The sequence below is a fragment of the Girardinichthys multiradiatus genome, chromosome 5 (genome assembly GCF_021462225.1).
Source record: "Girardinichthys multiradiatus isolate DD_20200921_A chromosome 5, DD_fGirMul_XY1, whole genome shotgun sequence".
In the NCBI taxonomy this organism is placed as follows: domain Eukaryota; kingdom Metazoa; phylum Chordata; class Actinopteri; order Cyprinodontiformes; family Goodeidae; genus Girardinichthys; species Girardinichthys multiradiatus.
In genome coordinates this window covers 1,772,619-1,793,085 of record NC_061798.1, presented here as the reverse complement: position 1 = coordinate 1,793,085, position 20,467 = coordinate 1,772,619, and the positions used below count along the sequence as shown (strand labels likewise).

The 20,467-nt window shown below is 41.4% G+C and overlaps 1 protein-coding gene across 4 annotated transcripts in view; it reads right to left on the bottom strand.

Moving 5' to 3' along the window:
• vegfc (vascular endothelial growth factor c) overlaps window positions 1-20,467 on the bottom strand; it is a 138,904-nt gene that overhangs the window by 49,992 nt on the left and 68,445 nt on the right. For all 4 annotated transcript variants that reach the window (XM_047364646.1, XM_047364645.1, XM_047364648.1 and 1 more), the window contains one exon: window positions 7,199-7,338. In XM_047364646.1, coding sequence (XP_047220602.1) covers window positions 7,199-7,338 — 140 coding nt within the window. The remainder of the gene's footprint in view (window positions 1-7,198; window positions 7,339-20,467) is intronic.

The window sequence follows — 20,467 nt, the reverse complement described above, 5'->3', positions numbered from 1 at the left end:
GAAGATGATAGATCTGCCGCGACGGCAATGAGATGATGGAATTGAGCAGAGAAGGCATTGAGAATGAAGGAGGTGGCTGTGAAGGAGAAAAAGAGAGGACACCTGTGCCAGGCAGGAGGGATAATGGTGAAGAAAGACAAGGACGATGATGAGGCGGTACCTGGTGAGAAGAGTATGGAGTGATGGGTAGGAAGAGTGAGAACAATTAACTGCAGCTGACAGATGCTGGTGAAAGGAGTTTGGAGAAATTCCTTAAAGAGAAACTGCTATTTAGAGTGTGATCGCTCCTGGGGACCAAGGACCAGAGGTACTCCGAGACGTCTGACCGCCAGCAGGGTGCCGTAGCTCGGACAGAAAGGCAGGGACGAGATGATTTAAACAATGCAGGAAAAGCCATCAGAGGAAGCGATACATTAGACAGCCTTGGAAAATGGTAACATGAGAGAAACCAGATTAATGAGCAGCCTCTGCAGGATATGAAGCTGAGCCAGAGCGAGATGGTAGAATGCATGGGAGGAAATGATCAACCTGAATGAAAAGAGGGGTGAGAAACACAGCACGCTTGAAGAGCACATGTATGAGAAAAATATGGAGAAGAGAGAGTGGAGTGATACATCTAGATACAGCTAGGCCGGGTGCTAGCGAGGGCGAACGCCGGTGGGAGGGGCAGAAGAGCAGGCAGCATCAATGGAGTGGGGAAGAGGGAGTGCTGGCATGGCAGAAATGGCAGCGAACTCGCCGAGCAGGTAAGTAAGGGATGACGTGGAGCGCTGGAGAGAATCCATGAACGTGAAGAATGAAGCAGGGAAGATTGTGGGATGGCCAGAGTAGAAGAAGACGTTGAAACCTCAGGAGCGGGAGGATCGGTTTGAGGGACGAAGATGGGAGTGGAGGGAGCCATTGAGGAGGCAGGGCGACCTTGGTGACGCTTAGCAGGAGAAATGTAGGAGTTCTTAATGCACTCTCCACTTGCCCAGAGCTGAGACAAGGAAGAAAGGAGCCATCAAGGCGAGGCGAACGCTCCTATGAGCGGAAGGGGAGGAAGGAGGGTGTGGATCTGTTACGAATAGAGCGAGGCGGCGTCAGAGTCGTAGTCGAGCTCGGCTGAAGAGCAGGAGGGATCCATGACTGGTGGTCCTTAAAAGCGAAGTATCAGAGGGTGATTGGCTGAAGAGGCATGCAGACTTGACGCTGATTGGATGGAGGGGAGATGCATGGAGGAGTCATTGGATGGAGCAGGTGGTGAGGATAAGTCTTTCAGTCTGAATTTTCGTCAAAACTCCATTAAATAAAGCCATTATAAGGCACATTCAATCCTTCATTTGCAAACTGGATGCTAAAATCACTTTTTAGCAGGTGAAAAATCACCATTTTAACGCAGCCTATTCCATGTGGTGAAAAAGACGGCATATGCTTCAACCTTGTCACTAAACTAAACATATTGCATTATTGACAGTAACATTGTGTCACTGCAGAGCAGTCGGCGCTGGATCAGTTGGATTATATTTTTTGCAACTGAACATATGCCAGGTGAGGATTTAAATAGTAAAAAATAATTTTGTGTCACCAAAAAACTATTTAAACATTCATAGATGTTGTATATCCTCAAAATATTGACAAAACCAATTCAAATTCAGTTAAATCATTGAACAATAAATGTTCAATTTCTATTTTTTGTAGGACAGTTATGTGACCGTTTTTATTATTAATTTTAATTGGCCAATTTCTAAGCTGCAACTATTGCAAATTATGTCCAGCAACACAGTTTACAAGCTGTGCGTGCTCCTGTGGTGTTGTCAGACCAGACACCAGCTGTCCCGTCTGCGCACCGATGGCACACAGCTCTGTCCTCCTGCACAAAGGCCTGTAATCCATCATTCTGATTAAAGGCAAAGCAGAATGTAGTCTTTGCCTCAGTGGGTCCGTCCGAACCCCAAACATAAAGCATCTGCTCACAGAACAACTTCTGCATGCGCAATTACACGCTAAGAGGTGCCCTGCGCAAATGACCAGATAAGAGAAACAATCTTGTTCAGGGCTGTTCAAAGGCTGCGATGGCAAGCCTGCTCCTGTTAATAGCAACAACAAAGGTTAACAAACTGTAAAAGTCCAGAAAAGCAGTAGCAGAACGGCACAGAAGGAAAAAAAAAATCAGCAACTGGATTATTTATTATGATGTAGCACAACAACCCCTGCATGTTTGAAGCAACACGGCAGAGAAGATCTGTTTGCTTTTCCTCTTGTTCGGCTGGGGGATATAGCAACCAGCCAGTAGCACACACAATTTCCTCATTTATTGGATGGTCTGCAGCTCTTTTGCACCTGTTATCCATTGCAGGTGCAATCTTTGACGATTGCGCACAACACGCCCACTTATTGCAACACACCCACTATTTGTATGTGCAATTTTTTTTTATACAAGCAATTTAGTGATCCTTATTTGAAATCTTTGAAGATCAAGTTGAAAAAGTGAACAAATTAACTCAAACTGAATATCAGAGGCTGCAAATGTGAAAACTTTCAGACTTTGTCCTTTATTTGTTTGTTGTGTTTCCTTAGTTGTTTATTTAAACATCTGATTATCTATTAAACTATATTAAATGTCTATTTATGTTAGAATATTGCAGTTAATAAGCATCTTATTTATTTAAGTTTGCAAACCAAATATTATTACTTATTACACTTTGTTCATTTGGAGGTACTTTTAAAGTAAGTGCATAAAACACAACTTCTGAATTTATTACTGAATTTTGGATCCAACAGTGCAATTAATCCTGATAAAGAATTTAAAAAGCACCAGCACTAACTGATATAGCTAGATGAAGACAGGTAGCTAAATAAAGCTGAAAAGATTAATTAATAAATAGATAAGGACAAATGGTAAGAAATACATAAATGTGTAAAGATAAACATACTTTGACAGTGGTTCTTCAATAAATGTTAAATTGTGTTTAAATTGAATTTTATGTTAAATTGACTGATTTCTGTTTTTGATGGATACATTAAAACCATGACTTCTTTAAGTTCTTAAAGTTTATTTAAGTCTTTGTAATTGATATTGCCCTACCGGACCACTTTTCTGTTATCTTTGAAAGCATAATTTCTATGGACTCAATAAGCCAAAGAGATATTGTAAGAAAAAGCTTTTTTTAAGAATGCTGCACCTGAAACCTTAAACCAAGTTTACTCTTCCACCTCCACTTTGTCCTGTAACTCAGTAAATGGGCTGCTGGACAACCTTCATTCGAAAATGTCAGACATCATTGATTCTATTGTTCCCATTAAGGTGAAGGTTGTCTCTGGTAGGATAAAATCTCTGTGGAGCAATAAAAAAAGGGAGTATCAAAAAGCCGAAAGAAAGTAGTGAAAGACTGGGCTCAAGGTTCAATATGACATCTATAAAGAAAGAATTTACAGATATGCAAGGGAATATTTATTTTCTGAAATCATCAACAAAAACATTAATAATGCTCCTGCCTTGTTTGCTACGGTTGGCAGGTTAACAAACCCTCCTGTATCTGTTGCATCTTAACTCCATTCTAACAAGGCCTGTAGTGAATTTGTTAACTTTACTGAGACAATTCTGAAGACTTAGAAGATGGTTTGTACATTGATATCAAGTCCATCACCAATGCTGTATCCAACCAAAGTAAATCTTGACAAAATGACACAATTCCTCCAAATCAACTACAACAACTTAGAAGACAGTATATGTACTTTATTCAGTTTGTCACTGTGTGGTAAGTATTATTCTCATTATGTTATTTAATATTTAATTAAATAATAATTCAGTCTGTTAAGTGTTGTCCTGTGAATAGCAGCCCAATGAGGCGGCAGTATTAGGACAATAGAGAAAAGGCTGAGTCAAGCACAGGCATTACTGGACAGCAAAAGTCTGCACACACATGGAATAAATTTACGCAATTTCTTAAAATACAAGAAAGTATTAACAAAAATAAGTCAACTCATATTTCAATCAACAAACTCTTTACTATCCTAGAACAATCCAACTAAAACTACCAAGCAAAATGAAAGAACAAGGAAGACAAATGAACTACAGTATATACAATATGAACAACTGAATCAAAGATGGTTAAAAACCATGACCAAAAGAGTGATGCAACACTACCATTCAATGTTATTTCTGTTTGAGAACCAATCGTTATCATCTGGAGGAATCTGGGAATGAGATTAAAATAGTCTAACAATAATTGGTATACTTTCAAATCCCCAATCACAATTGCAACATTGGATAAAACATTATTTTAGTAAACTTATATTTCAAAGAATGATTTGCTGAATAAAACCATCCTTCTGGGTGACTAAGGCTTTGTCCCCACATAGGTGGATATCTGGGAAAATGAATAACTTTTTATGCGTTTTGGCCCGTCATCCACCAGGAAACTCTGTTTTACATAACTAAAAAGGAGTAATTCTGAAAACTCCAGCCAAAGTGGAGATTAATAAAAACTCAATTTTTGGGCCATGATCAAATGAACTTACGGTTCGATTCATCACTGTCTGTGACAAATATTGCAGCGCTGACGTCAAATGTGCGACTATTGTTTATAGACTCACAGTGGAGTAAAAATAAATGATAAACGATTCCCAATCAACACTATCTTGTGTTTTATCAGTTTTATACTCTAAAACTGTGTTTAAAAGAAGTTCAACTTCTTTTTCTGTCCACACAAACAAACCTCCTGGCACCATGTTTTATGCCTAAAAGGAAGTCGTGATTGTTTTGAAGGATTCTGATTGGCTTATATAGGTTTCATTTTTGCAGTACACTGCCCCCTATGCATCTGGATTGTTTAACACAATGCTCAGTGGTGTATTTCTGTGGGTTGGTTTGGATGAAAAGTTTTCTGAAAAACCTCACATGTGTACAATATTATTTTTAAAAACGATGTAGGGGAGATATTTGTTTTTTTAAATACCCTGCTAAGTCTGTATAAGGCCCAATTCTTAATGTTGTTTAATTAGCTGTCTTTGTTTAGTGCAATAATATTTGAGGAAATATTATGTTGAATAAGGACCAACAACCTTTCAGGATTAATGACTCTTAATAGTGTTTAATTAGACATCACATTTAGTAAAATAATCGTTAGGGAAATATTATTTCATAGATTGGAAGCTAACAACCTTTCTGGATAAATGATTGTTAACTATTTATCACGAGTCACGTGCTTAGCCTTAGCCCTTAGCGGTTGGAGCTACAAAAGAAATGTTATGGCTTGCTACCACTCCTTTAAAGTCAACTGTACCTTTAAAATACCATTAATAAAATAATTAAAATGTATGAGTGTTGATGGTGCCTTATGGCCGATCTGTGTTTAAAACCTCCCTTTAAATAGAGTTGTCTTAAATTTAAAACACAACACAGAATCCATAATTAGCTTCAATGCTGAGAGGCCTGTTCACCTTAGCTTAGCAGCTATTCTACTAGCACATACATAGCTGTGTTTTCTCAACACAAACAAAAACAAATTTTCTGAAATAAACATTATTCAGATTATTTAATCCTGAACTAATTTCTCTGCCCAAAACATGATCTTTTCGTGTTCCGTTCCTAGAATAAAATTCTATAGGGCACTGGTTTTGGGAGGCAAAGTGGTCCGGTCATCCACGTGTGAACTGAACTGTACACAAAGGCACTTTTTGGCTATGTAGCTCTAGCTACCTGGATGTGCACACTGGTCGTGTGCAGAGCAGGCGGTGTCCTACACTGTCCTCGTTCAGGCAGGGAAAAACTGCTTTAATTAGAGCTTCTCTGGGGAGTTCTCTGGGACACAGGTCACTTCTGTAGGCCTCAGAAGAGAATATCAAGCTTGTCCTAATCACCCCCTTATTATGAATGAACAGCAGATCAATACTTAATTTTGATGCACAGGGATCGGCGGGTACTGGGCCATCGGATCGTAATCACTTTGGATCCAGGGATTCTTCGAAGTAAAAGTCTTACACTCGCAGCTGGTTCTCACACCTGTTCACTATTCAGCTGATTACCTCACCTTCTCATTGGTTCATACTCCACCTATCTCTGTAAATAAGCTGGTTCATCTGTATTATTCCTCGCTGGTTCCTCTTGTAACCTCCATGGACTTTACCCTGTGTGTGTTACCTAGTCTATTCTTTGTTTGTTGCCCTATGATCTGCCAATCAAGCCAGTTTTGCTGACGACTATTTGGTTCCTGTTCTGAACTCTGCCTGTAGGTCTCGTTCATCTAGTCATTAACAAACAGCTATCACTTACCACCATGCTCCTTGGCTCTGCTCTGCATGTGGGTCTACCACCAACTCTGACAGGACCCTTTTCCAGGAACCAGGGTAGTTTTCAGGGACCATTAATACCATCTGCATTTCCACTGCATTTACGAATTAAAAAAATTATTACCAGTGTAGAAATTTACCTCTGAAAAAGGCCCTGATAGAGAGGTAGTACATTTCATTTACCAGGAACATTGTGATGGAGGGAAAATGCCAAGCATTTTGAATTGGTTGAATTTTTCTACATTATAGTTCAGTAATATTAGTTAATAATAGTTTATACCTTGTCAACTTTTACAGTAATAGAGTTTAAATCATTAAACCAGTCTATGGTGAAAAAGTATATCCTTCAAAGTAATATTTCAATTAAACCGCTCATGTTCAATTTCAAACCACAGGTTATGTACTTTACTGTCTTTCTGTTCTCTCCTTCCCCTTCTTCCAGTCAAGATCCAAAAGAATAAAGGCAACTAGCACCACAAAACTTTAAAATAAAGAGTGAATGGTAAAAACCTCCTCTGGGTTTGAAGTGATTATAATTTGGTTTCACTGTGTAAATGTTGTGATATAATCCCATGTTTATTGCCAGAACCGCAGGTCTCTAGGCTCATAGGCAAGAGAATATGGTCTAGTTGCTTTAACAGAATCATCAATTATTGTTTTATTACTAAAAATCATGGCTTTTAACTGTGTCATGGTTTTTTTTGCTTCCACTCAGTTGACTGTGCTGCAACAGAATATGTACTCCCTTTGTTTTCTACATGGGAAACACTGTAAATAAAAGTTCCAGGAAAATAAGTTCCACCCAAAAATGTTCTGGGTCTCATTGTAAAAATGCGACTTCAGCCAAATCTTTAAATTAATATAAGTTTAAAGGTACTGTAATGGACACCCTGAGTGTATTCCATAGTGAAAGTGTGATTCTTACTCTGGTAGGGCTCGTCTGATGATGCTGTGAACCTGTCTGTAAATGTCCAGTTTGGAGAGACAGCTGCACTGGGTGTGGTTGGCCACGCTGATGGTAACAGGTTTAGTGCCTTGGGTGAGTGGCACTGTGATTTCAAAGAGCTGCAGAGAGAGCAACAAAAGAGAGGGAGAACAGTTAAATGAAGCAAAGTACTAAAGACATCACAGAATTACACTGGGAAATACAGCAAAAAGATTCTATCTATGCAAACACACACTGAGGCTCTGTTTACACTACAACGATCCATTGAAAGCTGGACTTTTTCTCGTTTTCAGTCTCCGTTCACATGGTAACAGCAGACTTGAAAAGGGTGTAATTCCCCCACCATCCCACTAGTTGGTGGTATGTTCTTTGAAACTCAACGACGTGCAAACACGTCCTGCTTACACAACAAGGGAAAAAATAAAGACTATGTTGGGGAACCATCATTAGATTCACAAGATTCAGCAGCACAAGTAAGTACTCTGCAATCCACTGTTGTTATTGTTATCTTCATCTTCTGTGAGTTTTAAACTGGTCAACACCCGTTTATGTTGTGGTGTGCTAATTAATTTCTACTGATTTCAGTCATGTTGTGCGTGATCCAGGGCTTCCCAATAAGAAATATTCAGTTTTTTACCATCTACACGACAACGGACACCGGGATGTTTTCTAACCATTACACTCCGAAGGCTGTTCTCAAATTGTGCCATGTTAAGAGTAGAAACACAACTAAACCTTTTAGTTTTCACCAGAAAAAATTGTTGAGTAAACAGGGCCAAAGTATGGCTTCTTTCAGCTCTGATAATTAATGCATCAGACATAATATGTTATTAGTTGCTATACTTTACAAAAAAATACAGCAATATAACAAAGGTATTGTTGTGATCATGAATATGAATATATTAATATTTAATATTAATACTTTAATATTTTATTAAATAATATTTGGGTCTGTTAAGGGATGTCCTGTGAATACAAGCCCGATAAGGCGGTGGTATTAAGACAAACTTGAAAGGGATGAGCCAAGCTCTGGCATTATTGAACAGCAAAACTCTGTACACACACGGAATGAATCCACACAATGTCTTAAAATACAATAATTTATTAACAAAAAGTAAGGCAACTCAAAGTCAAACATATTTCAATCAACAAACTTCTTACTATGCTCAAACAACCCAACTAAACTACCAAGCAGAATGAAACAATAAGGAAAACTAATGGGCTATGTACAATATAAACAAGTTGATCAAAGATGGTTGAAAACCATGACCGAAAGAGTTATGCAGTATTACCATGCAATATTTATGTTTGAGAACCAAGGATTATCTTGAAGAATCTGGAAGTGAAGTTAAGTTAGTCTTGGAACTAACTTAGGCAATAATTGGTATACTTTCAAACAACCATTCACAATTCAAGATCAGACAAAACATTATTTTAATAAAATAATATTTTACAGAATAATTTGCTGAATAAAATCAACCTTCTGTATGACCAATTCTCAACGGTGTTTAATTAGCTGCCTTTATTTATTGAAATAATATTTATGGAAACAATATTAAGGAAATATTAAAATAATATTTAAGGAAATATTATTTTGAATAAGAACCAATGAGTCTTAATGGTGTTTACTACGTCCTTGAACCGCCACCTTAACATGGTGGAGGGGTTTGAGTGCTCAAATGATCTTAAGGGCTATGTTGTCTGGGGCTTAAATGCTCCTGGTAGGGTCTCCCATGGCAAACAGGCTCTAGGTGACGGGTTAGACAAAGACCGGTTCAAGACACCCTCATGAGGACCATTACATACGGCCGAGCTGGGGCCCCACCCTGGAGCCAGGCCTGGGGTCAGGACTCGTCGGAGAGCGCCTGGTGGCTGGGTTGCTCCTCGTGGGACCCAGCTGGGCCAACCCCGAACGAGAGACGCAAGGCCATTCCCCAGTGGGCCCACCTCCTGCAGGGGGAACCGTGAGGACCCAGTGCAAAGAGGATTGGGCGGCAGACGAAGGTGGAGATCTCCGCGGCCCCAACCCTGGATGCTTAGGCTGGCTCTAGGGACATGGAATGTCACCTCACTGGGGGCGAAGGAGCCTGAGCTTGTGCGGGAGGTCGAGAGATATCAACTAGAAATAGTCGAGTTCACCTCCACGCACAGCGTGGACTCTGGAACCCATCTCCTTGAGAGGGGCTGGACTCTCTCTAATCTGGAGTGGCCCACAGGGAGAGGCGGCGGGCTGGGATGGGTTTGCTCCACAGCTCAGCCATTTCGTGTTGGGGTTTATCCCAGTGGATGAGAGGGTCCCATCCCTGGCCTTCAAGTTGGGGACAGTTCTCTGACTGTCGTTTCGGCCTACAGGCCGAGCGGTAGTGCAGAGTACCCGGGCTTCTTGGCGTCCCTGTCGGAGGTGCTGGATAGTGCCCCTCCCGGGGGACTCCATTATTCTGCTAGGGGATTCAACGCCCACGTGGGAAACGACAGTGACACCTGAAGAGACGTGATCGGGAGGAATGGCCTCCCCGATGTGAATCCGAGTGGTGTTTTGTTATTGGACTTCTGTGCTAGTCACGGATTGTTCATAATGAGCACCATGTTCAAGCATAAGGGTGTCCATCAGTGCAGTTGGCACCAGGACACCGTAGACAGGAGGTCGTGTCGTCAGACCTTCGGCTGCATGTTTTGGACACTTGGGTGAAGAGAGGGTGGACACTGGCAGTAAGGGACACTGTCAAGCTGAAGAAGGAGTCCTATCGGCTGTGGTTAGCTTGTGGGACTCCTGAGTCGGCTGACGGGTATCGTGAGGCCAAGCGTGCCGCGGCCCGGGCTGTGGCAAAAACTCAGGCCTGGGAGGAGTTCGGTGAGGCCATGGAGAAAGAATACTGGTTGGCCTCAAAGCGATTATGGCAAACCTTCCGGCGCCTTAGGAGGGGAAAGCAGTCCAACACTGTTTACAGTGGGGGTGGGAGGCTGCTGACCTCGACTGGGGACATTATCGGGCGGTGGAAGGAGTACTTCGAGAATCTTCTCAATCCTGCCATCACGCATTCCCTGGTGGAAGCAGAGGCTGGGTTGGACTCTTTCATCACAAGACTGAAGTCACCGAGGTGGTTAAAGAACTCCATGGTGGCAGGATTTCGGGGGTGGATGAGATTTGCCCCGATTACCTCAAGTCTCTGGATGTTGTGGGGCTGTCATGGTTGACATGGTTATCAAATTTAGAAAAATAATATTTAGGGAAATATTATTTCCTTGATTGAAAACTAACAACCTTTTTGGGTAAATGACCTTTAGCTGACTCTTAGTAGGCAAGCCTGTGTTCTTAGCTGTTAGCGGTTGGAGGTAACAAAAGAAGCTTATAGCTTGTCATCAGAATAAACATATACCTTCAAAATACCACTAATAAAATGGTTGTAATGTATAAGTGTGGACGGTGCATTATGGCCGAACTTCTGTGTTTAAAATCACCCTTGAAATAAAGTTTGTCTTAACTTTAAAAAAAAATCACAAACACAGAACACATAAACTGAGCACATGTGCTGACAGCTAATCTGCTAGCACTAAGATGGCTGAGTTTTCAACACAAGCAAAACCAAATGTCATAAAATTAAAAATGTTTAGATTATTTTATCCTAAACTACTTCTCTCTGCCCAAAACACTACCCCTTACGTGAACCGTGCTGAGGAAAAGTTGTCCGGAGCGACTAATTTGGGGAAAGCATCCACGGTGAACAAAGGGTTAACTTGCAGCTGACCTCCGGAGCTGTAGTGTGGAGCGGCTTGTGCTGCAGCCGGGCCGGCTGAACTGCACGTTACTGCTGTAGCCACGGTGATGCGGTCCCGTTGTCCTTCTTTCAGACCGGGAAAACTGCTCCTCTCGGCGTTGTAGAAACAGGGTCTCTGCTGGGAACTCTTTGGAACACAGTTTGCTTCTGTAGACTTCAGAGAGAAAAGTCAAGCATTGCTTGTACCTTAATTATCCCCGTTCATGAATGAATACCGGATACACAAACAGCAATTTATTCCTACTTAACTTAGTGCATATGATCACGTGATCGTATGACACTCTTGGATCCAGTTTGAAGAGTTATTGTCTTTTTGGCAAGAAAGACATTACGCTGAGACAGATGCTGTGTCCCTCCATCCAGTTCTGCTGGGGACCTGCGTGGAAGAGGTCTGTCTGTTGCAAAAGCAGGGTTTTTATTCAAACAGTGACATCACGTGAAGTCCGCTGTTACTCTTGTTCCTGGCTGTACTGGAAGTAGGTTAATGCGATTTATTTTGAAAGTTCCAGAAAATGTTTTACAGGCCTTTAATGTTGTAATCCATGGCTGCGGTCCCAACAGCATTTTATTTAACAGCTACATATTCTGGTACTGTACAAAATAAAAAAATAAACTAAATGACATTGTTGCAATTAATGATACAACATTTTTTCCTTCCCTCGGAAACCAAAGTTGTTTTTTTGGCTACGTTTTTGCCTTTTTGGCTAAAGAGGCTCAGGACAGGTTCTACTTTGGAAGTACTTGCTACCTTACCAGGGTTTTAAACGTCCAGCAGCTGCTCACTGCTTTTATTATTAGCCATGATTGTTCAGGTTGAGCCATTGCAAGGAAGGGAAGGGTCTAATAAGCTGTGTTTCTGCATTGCTGATGTGCAAAGTTGCTTACCAAATTGGGGAGACAAAAACGGCTCAGTGTGTTTTTGTAATTTACCAACTTGCATAATAAACTGAACTTGGCTGTGGTGTTTTATAACTAGGATTAAATTGGAAGATATATAACTGATTTTGAATCCGTCTATTTAATCGGATTGAATTGCCAATAAATTTCTATATATAAACTGGATGTGTTTCTCTTGTAAAGTGCCTTGAAACTTCTTTTGTTGTCAGTTTGCACATCCTAAATACAGTGAATGAAAATAAATTAAATTAATATAGTTTAAATTGAAATATCTTAATATTTTGACAACCCCACAGTGAAATATAAGAAATCAACTTAAAGAAATTGAACTTTTGTCCAATTCAAAGCTCATTTGTCGTGTATTTGAGAATGTTTGAATATGACTATTGAGGCAAACACCCTGTGTACATTTAAGGCTAGGCTTAAAACTTTCCTTTTTGGTAAAGCTTATAGTTAAGTGGCTTAGGTTATCCCGAGCTACCTCTGTAGTTATGCTGCTATAGGCTTAGACTGCTGGAGGACATAATGACCACTCTCACTCTCTCTGCAACATTCTCATACTAGTCTCCAATTTTGCGTTATTTGCTGGTTTTTTTAGCTTTTAACTTTGTTTGTTCTCTCTGTTTTTTCTCTTTCTAGAAGCTACATCTGGCCTGGCTCTGTGTTTAGCTGTGACACCTTCCTGGTGCTGCTGCCGCTGGTGCCAACAACTTAATGCTCACCTTCTACAGATGATACACTTGGCTGTCTTTCATTGTTTAAATGTCATGAGGCACAGGGAGGAGGACTTAACACACTGGCATAAAAGCAACAATCCTCTAATACAGTCCAAGATCGATACGCAGAAATCCAATCCAAGCCAAGCAGAAGTATCCAAAACGGAAGCAAATATAAAATACAAGCTGAGTCACTAGAAGGCAAGGTTTTAAAGAAAGACTGGAATGCTTGACACAAGGGACGAAGATGAACTGACAAAGGAACCTGCACGGGGGTGAGGAATAAATAGGCAAATAAACAAAGGAGGACAATGAGACAGGTGGAAAACATTAGGCTTGTGGCAGAGGCTGATTGAAGGAGGGAATCAGAGGAAGTGACTTTGCCTGAAACAAGACAGATTACCACACAAAATAAAACAGTTCAAAAACAAGTTCAAAAATGGGCCAACAGAACACTGCAAAACCTTAACCCAACAGAAAATTCACATGACATTGCCCCCCTCACAAAGTTCAGTCCCAGACGGACCAAGAATGTCCAGGTGTCGGTCATAATGTCCTGAATGAGTGTGAGATCCAGAATGTCACTGGCTGACATCCTCTCCTCCTCAGATCAAAAACCCTCCCAGGTGAAGAAGAAGCCCCCTTGAGGGACCTCAGGTGAGACAGCTGTTCACAGATGGTTGTTGTTTTAGGCATGATGCAGAAGGACTTAAGGCAGCATACCGGTGGTGGAAGACACGGACAGATTTTGTCACAGTACAGGCAGAGGAACTGACAGATGCACAATCAGCGCAGAAAGCAGACGTTTTGGCAGTAATAGCTGCTCTGGAACTAGGAGCAGGACAGAAGGTTAATATCTACACAAATTCCACATATGCTACAGGAGCAGCACATGTAGAACTCAAACAGTGGCTGAGGACAGGATTCAGAACTGCAGGACAGAAACCCATTAAACATGAACAGGAAATGAGAAAGTTGGCTGAAGCTTTGTTGCTCCCTCGAGAAGTAGCCGTCATTAAATGCAGAGAACATGACAGCAATAACACCAGAGTAGCACAAGGTAATCAGGCAGCTGACCAGGCTGCTAAACAGTGTGCAGGATATCAGCCCAGGCACATAATGCTGTGTTCAGAAGCAGGGTGGACACCAGAACCCACCCTGGAAGAAGTACTGAAATTACAAAAGAGGGCCTCTCCTGAGGAAAAATCAGTTTGGAAGGCCCGAGGGGGTTCAGAGAACCAGAGACCAGGGTCGGAACCACCACATCGGAAGACGAGTGGGTCCTCCTGAAAGTCATCAAAAGAAAGTGGTCAGAGCCAAGGTGGACCGGTCCATTTCAGGTCACAGAGAGGACAACCCATGCAGTCAGGCTGAAGGGCAAAGGTGATACTTGGTATCATTGGAGCCAGTGTGCAGGAGCGGAACCACCTCAACGATCCCTCTCTCAGATCCAGGAAGATCTGAGCGAAAACACAGGAAAAGATAATCTCACTTCTCTCACCGAAGAAGGGCAGAATAATCCCCGAGTGAGAGAAAGTAGCCCAGGGTTAGTGTGCCCTGAGAGCTGAAGACAGAACAAGAACAGCAGAAGAAGAGGCGGAAGTAATTGAGTTTCTCTCCCACTAGGAGTGGTGGAGCTTCCCTCCCACCCCAGAAGACACCGTTTGGCGAACATTTTATATTTTATATTACATTTTGATGTTTCTGTATCTTTTTTCAGGTTATGATATAACTTTGTGTGGATGACAGGCATGTTTGGACACTGGAAGGGTTTGATATTGTCTTTGATGATTTCTGTTGCAGTATTTGTAGCGATAATGGTGACCTGTGGATGTTGTTGTGCCATGCATTCGTTCTCTGATGGTGCACCTCATCACCTCTGCAACTGAGCAGAGGGATCCAAAGATAACGATGCCACTGTTGCAAATTGACCTTAACCAGGATGAGGACTCAGAGTGTGAATTCATGGACACATGATAAGATGGATGCATGTTTTCTTACTGATTTTCTTGTTTTACAGGTGGTACAGTAATATTTTTACTTATTTCTACTTATTCTTAGAAGGACATTTTAGATTGTGAACTCTTTTATGAGAGTTCAAAAGGTGGATTGTAGAATATAAACTATCTATGTGTGTAATGTAGAATATAAACTATCTATGTGTGTAACCTGTGTGCAGATATAGGGGAGTCAAGCTTAGGGAGTGAAGCATAGAAAATGCAAGGTCATAAATTGGTGAATGACAAGGGAGAAAGGGCAGAGAGAGGGCAAGGTCGTAAATAGATGGAGGATGAAAGAAGCAGAAAGAGGATGAGTTTGCCAGAAGGAAGTAACCAGAAGCACTCCTTATTTGGACATGAGGAACAAGTTATATTGTTGCTGGGAGACACCCACAGACAGAATGATTGTGTATGTGTACTGCATAGCAGCGAGGGGTATATAAAGGTATTGTGGCGCACCTCCAAAGGAGACAACACACAGACGTTTCCAGGTATCCGTGTAGGTGTGTGTCTCCTCTCTGAATTCAGATTGGTTTTAATAAACTTGTGGAAACGTACAACTGATCTCTGACTGAGGATTGTCCTTTGGGGTGCCAAATAAAAAGAATCGGTGAGAGGTGAGGAGTAACGGACGGCCAGTAAAGTTTTCCTACCTCGACAGCGGAAACATTCTGTCAGGCCTGGTATGGCGGAGGACCCCGGAGTGCAGACGGACAGGAAGCATCGGCGGTGAGTAATATGATTTTATCTTAGAAAAACAAAACACTCACTCACAAGAGGAGGCAGGAACAAAACAATGAACAGGCAGGCAAGACAGGCATAGCATGATCCGTACCTATCGGCTGAAAACAGGGTGAAATGATCCGAAATGTTTCCGCGAGGAATGAACAGAACAGAGGTGTAAATATGGAGCAAGAACCAGGTTAAACAAGGAGACTGAATGCTATGTGCAGGTGAACCGAATAAAGTTAATTGACAGACAGGAGAGAACAAAACGTGGCTAGAGCAAAACAGAGACTCTTGAATACAAACTAACAGAAACACAACTAGTAAACCATGAAACTAAAGCATAACCAGATCCAAAAAACCTAACTTGACAAAACATGAACTAGACGACAAAAACTATAGCATGACGAGGAAAATAATAAAGAGAAGCATGATTCAAAACCTACAACTGTGAGAAACATAAGAGGAAAAACCCGCAACCAAAAACAACCCCAAATCATAACACATGGACTAAATTATTGTCCAGTGATTTTAAATTCATTCAACAGTATTTGTTTTATTTATTGTCACACACCTTTTAGCAAACATTGGTATGTTGGTAAATGTGGTCATTTAGAAAATACATTGATACTTCTGCATAAGCAGTTTTATACTGAAAAAGTCTTAATATTCAGAATCAGAATTCGCTTTATTACCAATTTTGTACAGACAAACAAAGAATTTGACTCGGTACTCTTTGCTCTCAGTGAGGATATTTTTCTTTATTTTTTTTGGTATATGAAATATAGGAAATAATTCAATTCAATTCAGTTTATTTATATAGCGCCAATTCACAACACATCGTCTCAAGGCACTTCACAAAAGTCAGGTACATACATTCCAATTAATCCTAATCATTGAACTGTGCAGTCAGATTCAGTTATTTATTCAAATTGGATAAAACGCTTTTCTGTCTAAGGAAACCCAGCAGATTGCATCCAGTCAGTGACTTGCAGCATTCCCTCCTCCCGGATGAGCATGTAGAGACAGTGGACAGTCACTGGCCTTGACTTTGCAGCAATCCCTCATACTGAGCATGCATGTAGCGACAGCGGAGAGGAAAAACTCCCTTTTAACAGGAAGAAACCTCCAGCTGAACCAGGCTCAGTGTGAGCGGCCATCTGCCACGACCGACTGGGGGTTAGAGAAAACAGAGCAGAGACACAAAGAGAACAAAGAAGCACTGATCCAGAAGTCCTTTCTATGGGAAGGAAAAGTAAATGTTAATGAATGTAGCTCCTTTAGTCGTTTCACCTAGAAAGAAAGAACAGATAAACTCTGAGCCAGTTTTCAAGGTTAGAGTCTGAAAGAGAGCACATAGAGTTAGTCACAGTAGAAGCTCAGTCAATCGCCATGTCTAGGAGAGAGAAGGGTTAAACACTGAAAGACAGGGCCATGTGGATCATCGGTAGAGGGTGAGCATTAAGTTGTTGCCAGCAGAAGCTTGGACGATGCCGCTCTCCAGAAAGGTGTCACAGGTAGACACAGAGTCAGGCCAGGTGTAGCTTCTAGGAAGATAATAAAGTTAAAAAGCTGAAATAACAGCAAATAATGCAAAATTGGAGAGTAGTGTGAGAATGTAGCGAAGAGGGTGAAAGTGGTCATTATGTCCTCCAGCAGCCTAAGCCTATAGCAGCATAACTACAGAGATAGCTCAGGATAACCTAAGCCACTCTAACTATAAGCTTTATCAAAAAGGAAAGTTTTAAGCCTAGCCTTAAAAGTAGACAGTTTGTCCATCTAGAGCCCACTGATGGCCATTGTTATACTAAAAACCACAACGATTGGGATGCCTCTCTCTGTCAGATTGACCATAACCATTGGAAAAGAGAGGGGGTCATACAGGTAGCAGAACTGGTGGGTGTGTTAAAGAATGTCTTTTTTTAAATGTACATATATACACAATTGACTTTACAAAAGAATATAATGTGAGATCAGACCAAGTATCCATGGTGTTGTTCTGAAACTCTGACTGTCAAGTGTTCATCAGAAAAACAGCCTGAGCAAAGAAGCTGTCTTTGTGGCGGCTGGTTTTAGCAGACAGCGCTCTGGAGCGCCTACCTGACGTTTGTGTGTAGGGTGTGTGGGGTCTGCAGAGATTTTAGCTGGCCTTTTCCTGACCCTAGACCTGTACAAGTCCTTAATAGAGGGAAGGTCAGCCCTGATGATTCTGTCTGCAGCCCTGATTGTTCATTGTTCATTCTGGTCCTGTCCTGTTTTGTGGATGAGCCAAACCACACTGAGATGGACGAAGACAGGACAGACTGAACTATGGCAGTGTAGAACATGACCAGCAGCTCCTGTGGAATGTTGTACTTTTTGAGTTGCCCCAGGAAGTACAGTCTCTGCTGGGCCTTCTTCCAAACATTGTCTATGTGTGAGGACCATCTCAGGTTTCGAGAAATGGTGGTTACTAGGAACAGGAAGTGGTCCAGTAGATACAGTGTTGTTGAGGATGGTGAGGGGGCGGTGTCCTTCAAAAGTCCACCATCATCTCCACAGTCTTGTGTGGGTTAAGTTCCAGGTGGTTCTGACTACACCAGTGTACCAGCTGATCCACCTTCTGTCTGTATGCAGACTCATCACTGTCCTGGATCAGTCCAACAACAGTGGTGTAATCTGCAAACTTCAGGAGTTTCAAAGACGGGTCCGCTGTGGTGCAGTCATTTGTGGGGAGAGAACACACCCCTGGGGGACGCCGGTGCTGATGGTTCTTGTGCAGGAGAAGATGCTCTCCAGCCTCACCTGCTGCTGCCTGTCCATCAGAAAGCTGGTGATCTACTGACAGGTGGACTGTGGACTGGATGAGCTTCTGGTGGAGGATGTCAGGGTTTATAATGTTGAAGGCTGAGCTGTAGCCCACAAACAGGATCCTGGCGTGCACCTCTGGGTGGTCGAGGTGTTATTTCATAACCACAGACGTCAGGGCAACAGGCCTGTAGTCATTTAATCCTGTGTTGGCGGGTTTTTTGGGTACTGGGATGATGGTGGGGCCTTTGAAGCAGGAAGGAACATATACATATATAAAATCTATGTATATATATATATATATATGTATATATATATATATATATATATATATATATATATGTGTATATATATATACATATATGTGTATATATATATACACACACACACACACACATATATATGCGTTGTTATGTAAATTTTATTTACGCACTTATACTAACCATAATCAGAGTCTGAAATTTTAATATAATGAAACCTTAGAATTTACTTCATTTTGACAAAACAACACCGCCGGCTTTTTCCTGTCTGTATAGTTGTTCGTAGAGGGAGGCGAAAGAATTCCACATCCTCCGTCCTTGCTCTGCTCTGGTCCGACCGGCGGAGCTACTCCGTTATGTTAATTAATGAGAACGGTTCCACATTCTTCGTCTCCACTCTGAACATCACCGTCGACGGACCCGCCCCCCCACCACCCCATGAATCAAGACAAATCCTGGAGGAGATTGTATTTTCTATTTATCATGTACTGAGCTCCAGGTTCTCCATGAAGAGTTGCTATGATTTTAAAAACCCTTTAGCCTGCATTCCATATATAATCTCTGGAATCCTGGGATGTGGGAATGACAATTCCAAAACACAGGGATGTGGGTACAGGTATGTTTAATTAGGATAGTTTTCAATTGAGAGCTTTTAAATCTCAAGTCAACAGCTTATCTCTAAACGTCCAACATTAGTTTGATAAGGTAAGAAATATTTTCTTCTTAAAACCAGAAGTAACATTGACTTCAAAGTAAAATCAGCTAAAGTTCACCTATTTGTAAAGCCAACAACTGACACTGTCAGGCCACTGTATAAAAAAGCCATTCAAGAAATATGGGACACTTCTTCATGTAGAGAATTAGAACATGCAAAGGTTCATTCATTGCAAACAATGATTACTCTCTGAAATGAAACATGTTTTTGTTTAACACATTGATGTATTACTTCATTGTTTTGATGTTTTAAGTATTCACAGAATAAAGAAAAAACACTTTGAGTAGACATATCCAAACTTTTTATGTCGCTATGTATACATCATATTCTTCTAAATTTCTTTGAACTTCCTTTGATTGTAGTATTGTGATCTGCTGGGTGGGACATTTTACTGAGCTTCACACAGCTAAACAATTTTCTTTACAAAGTCTTTGGAAAGACACAGCTCTAGCATTATTTAGTTCCCATTGTTCCCACTGAGCCCACTCATCAGAGAACTTAATTAGATCAGTTAATCCAGAGCCAAGCTGTGGCCGTTGGGTACAATTTAAATTTTCTGATCTTTGAGACATTTGATTAGTTTGACCTTTTGTCATAGTTCTCCATCATGCTGTAAAATTCTGTCTGTCAAAATGGTGTCTGGATTGTTAGGAAGTTGGTCTTGGAGGACCTTTTAATCTCCAACCTTTATTCCTGCCAGTGTTCTTGGGCAGCAGCAATCCCACACGTGGAGTGTATGAGGATAGTTCACTTTTGGAATCATACCCAACACATGATGGCACTCAGCTTTTCTTCTCCAGATAAAATAATTTTCCAAATGATCTAAGCAATAAAACAAGGATTCATCAAAGACAAAAACTTTCCAGTGGATGTCACCAGCTGAAGATATACCAGCATTTTTAAGCCAAGAGTGACCACCTGTAGCTGGCTGGAGGCGGTGCACCTGCTTCCACTAGGTTCAGAAGTGCAGACAGCAACCCTTAAGCAGGAGCATTAGCAACACCTTCAAAAGCTACCCTGGACAAGACAGACTGCTCCCCTAAAGAACATTGCTGTTGGTTTAGTCAGACATCCTGGGACCAGCAGTTCACCTGTTTGTCTTTGCTACTGACTGTGGGATGAAGTGAGCAGGTAGCTGTGCCCCATAGCCAAAGGTAGAGTGGGTGAAGCCGGAATTGTTCATTAATTAAAGTAATTAAAATTGTAGATTCCTGGGTATTGGAATGAGTGAGGTGCCACTGCTGCTGGATAATCTAGTAACTCTGGAGGATGACTACCTGGTAGTCCACCACTGGCATAAAGTTTTGTGGAGAATCCACCTGTTGCCTACCATTCTGTCTATATACCAGAAAGAAATATTCTAGTCTTACT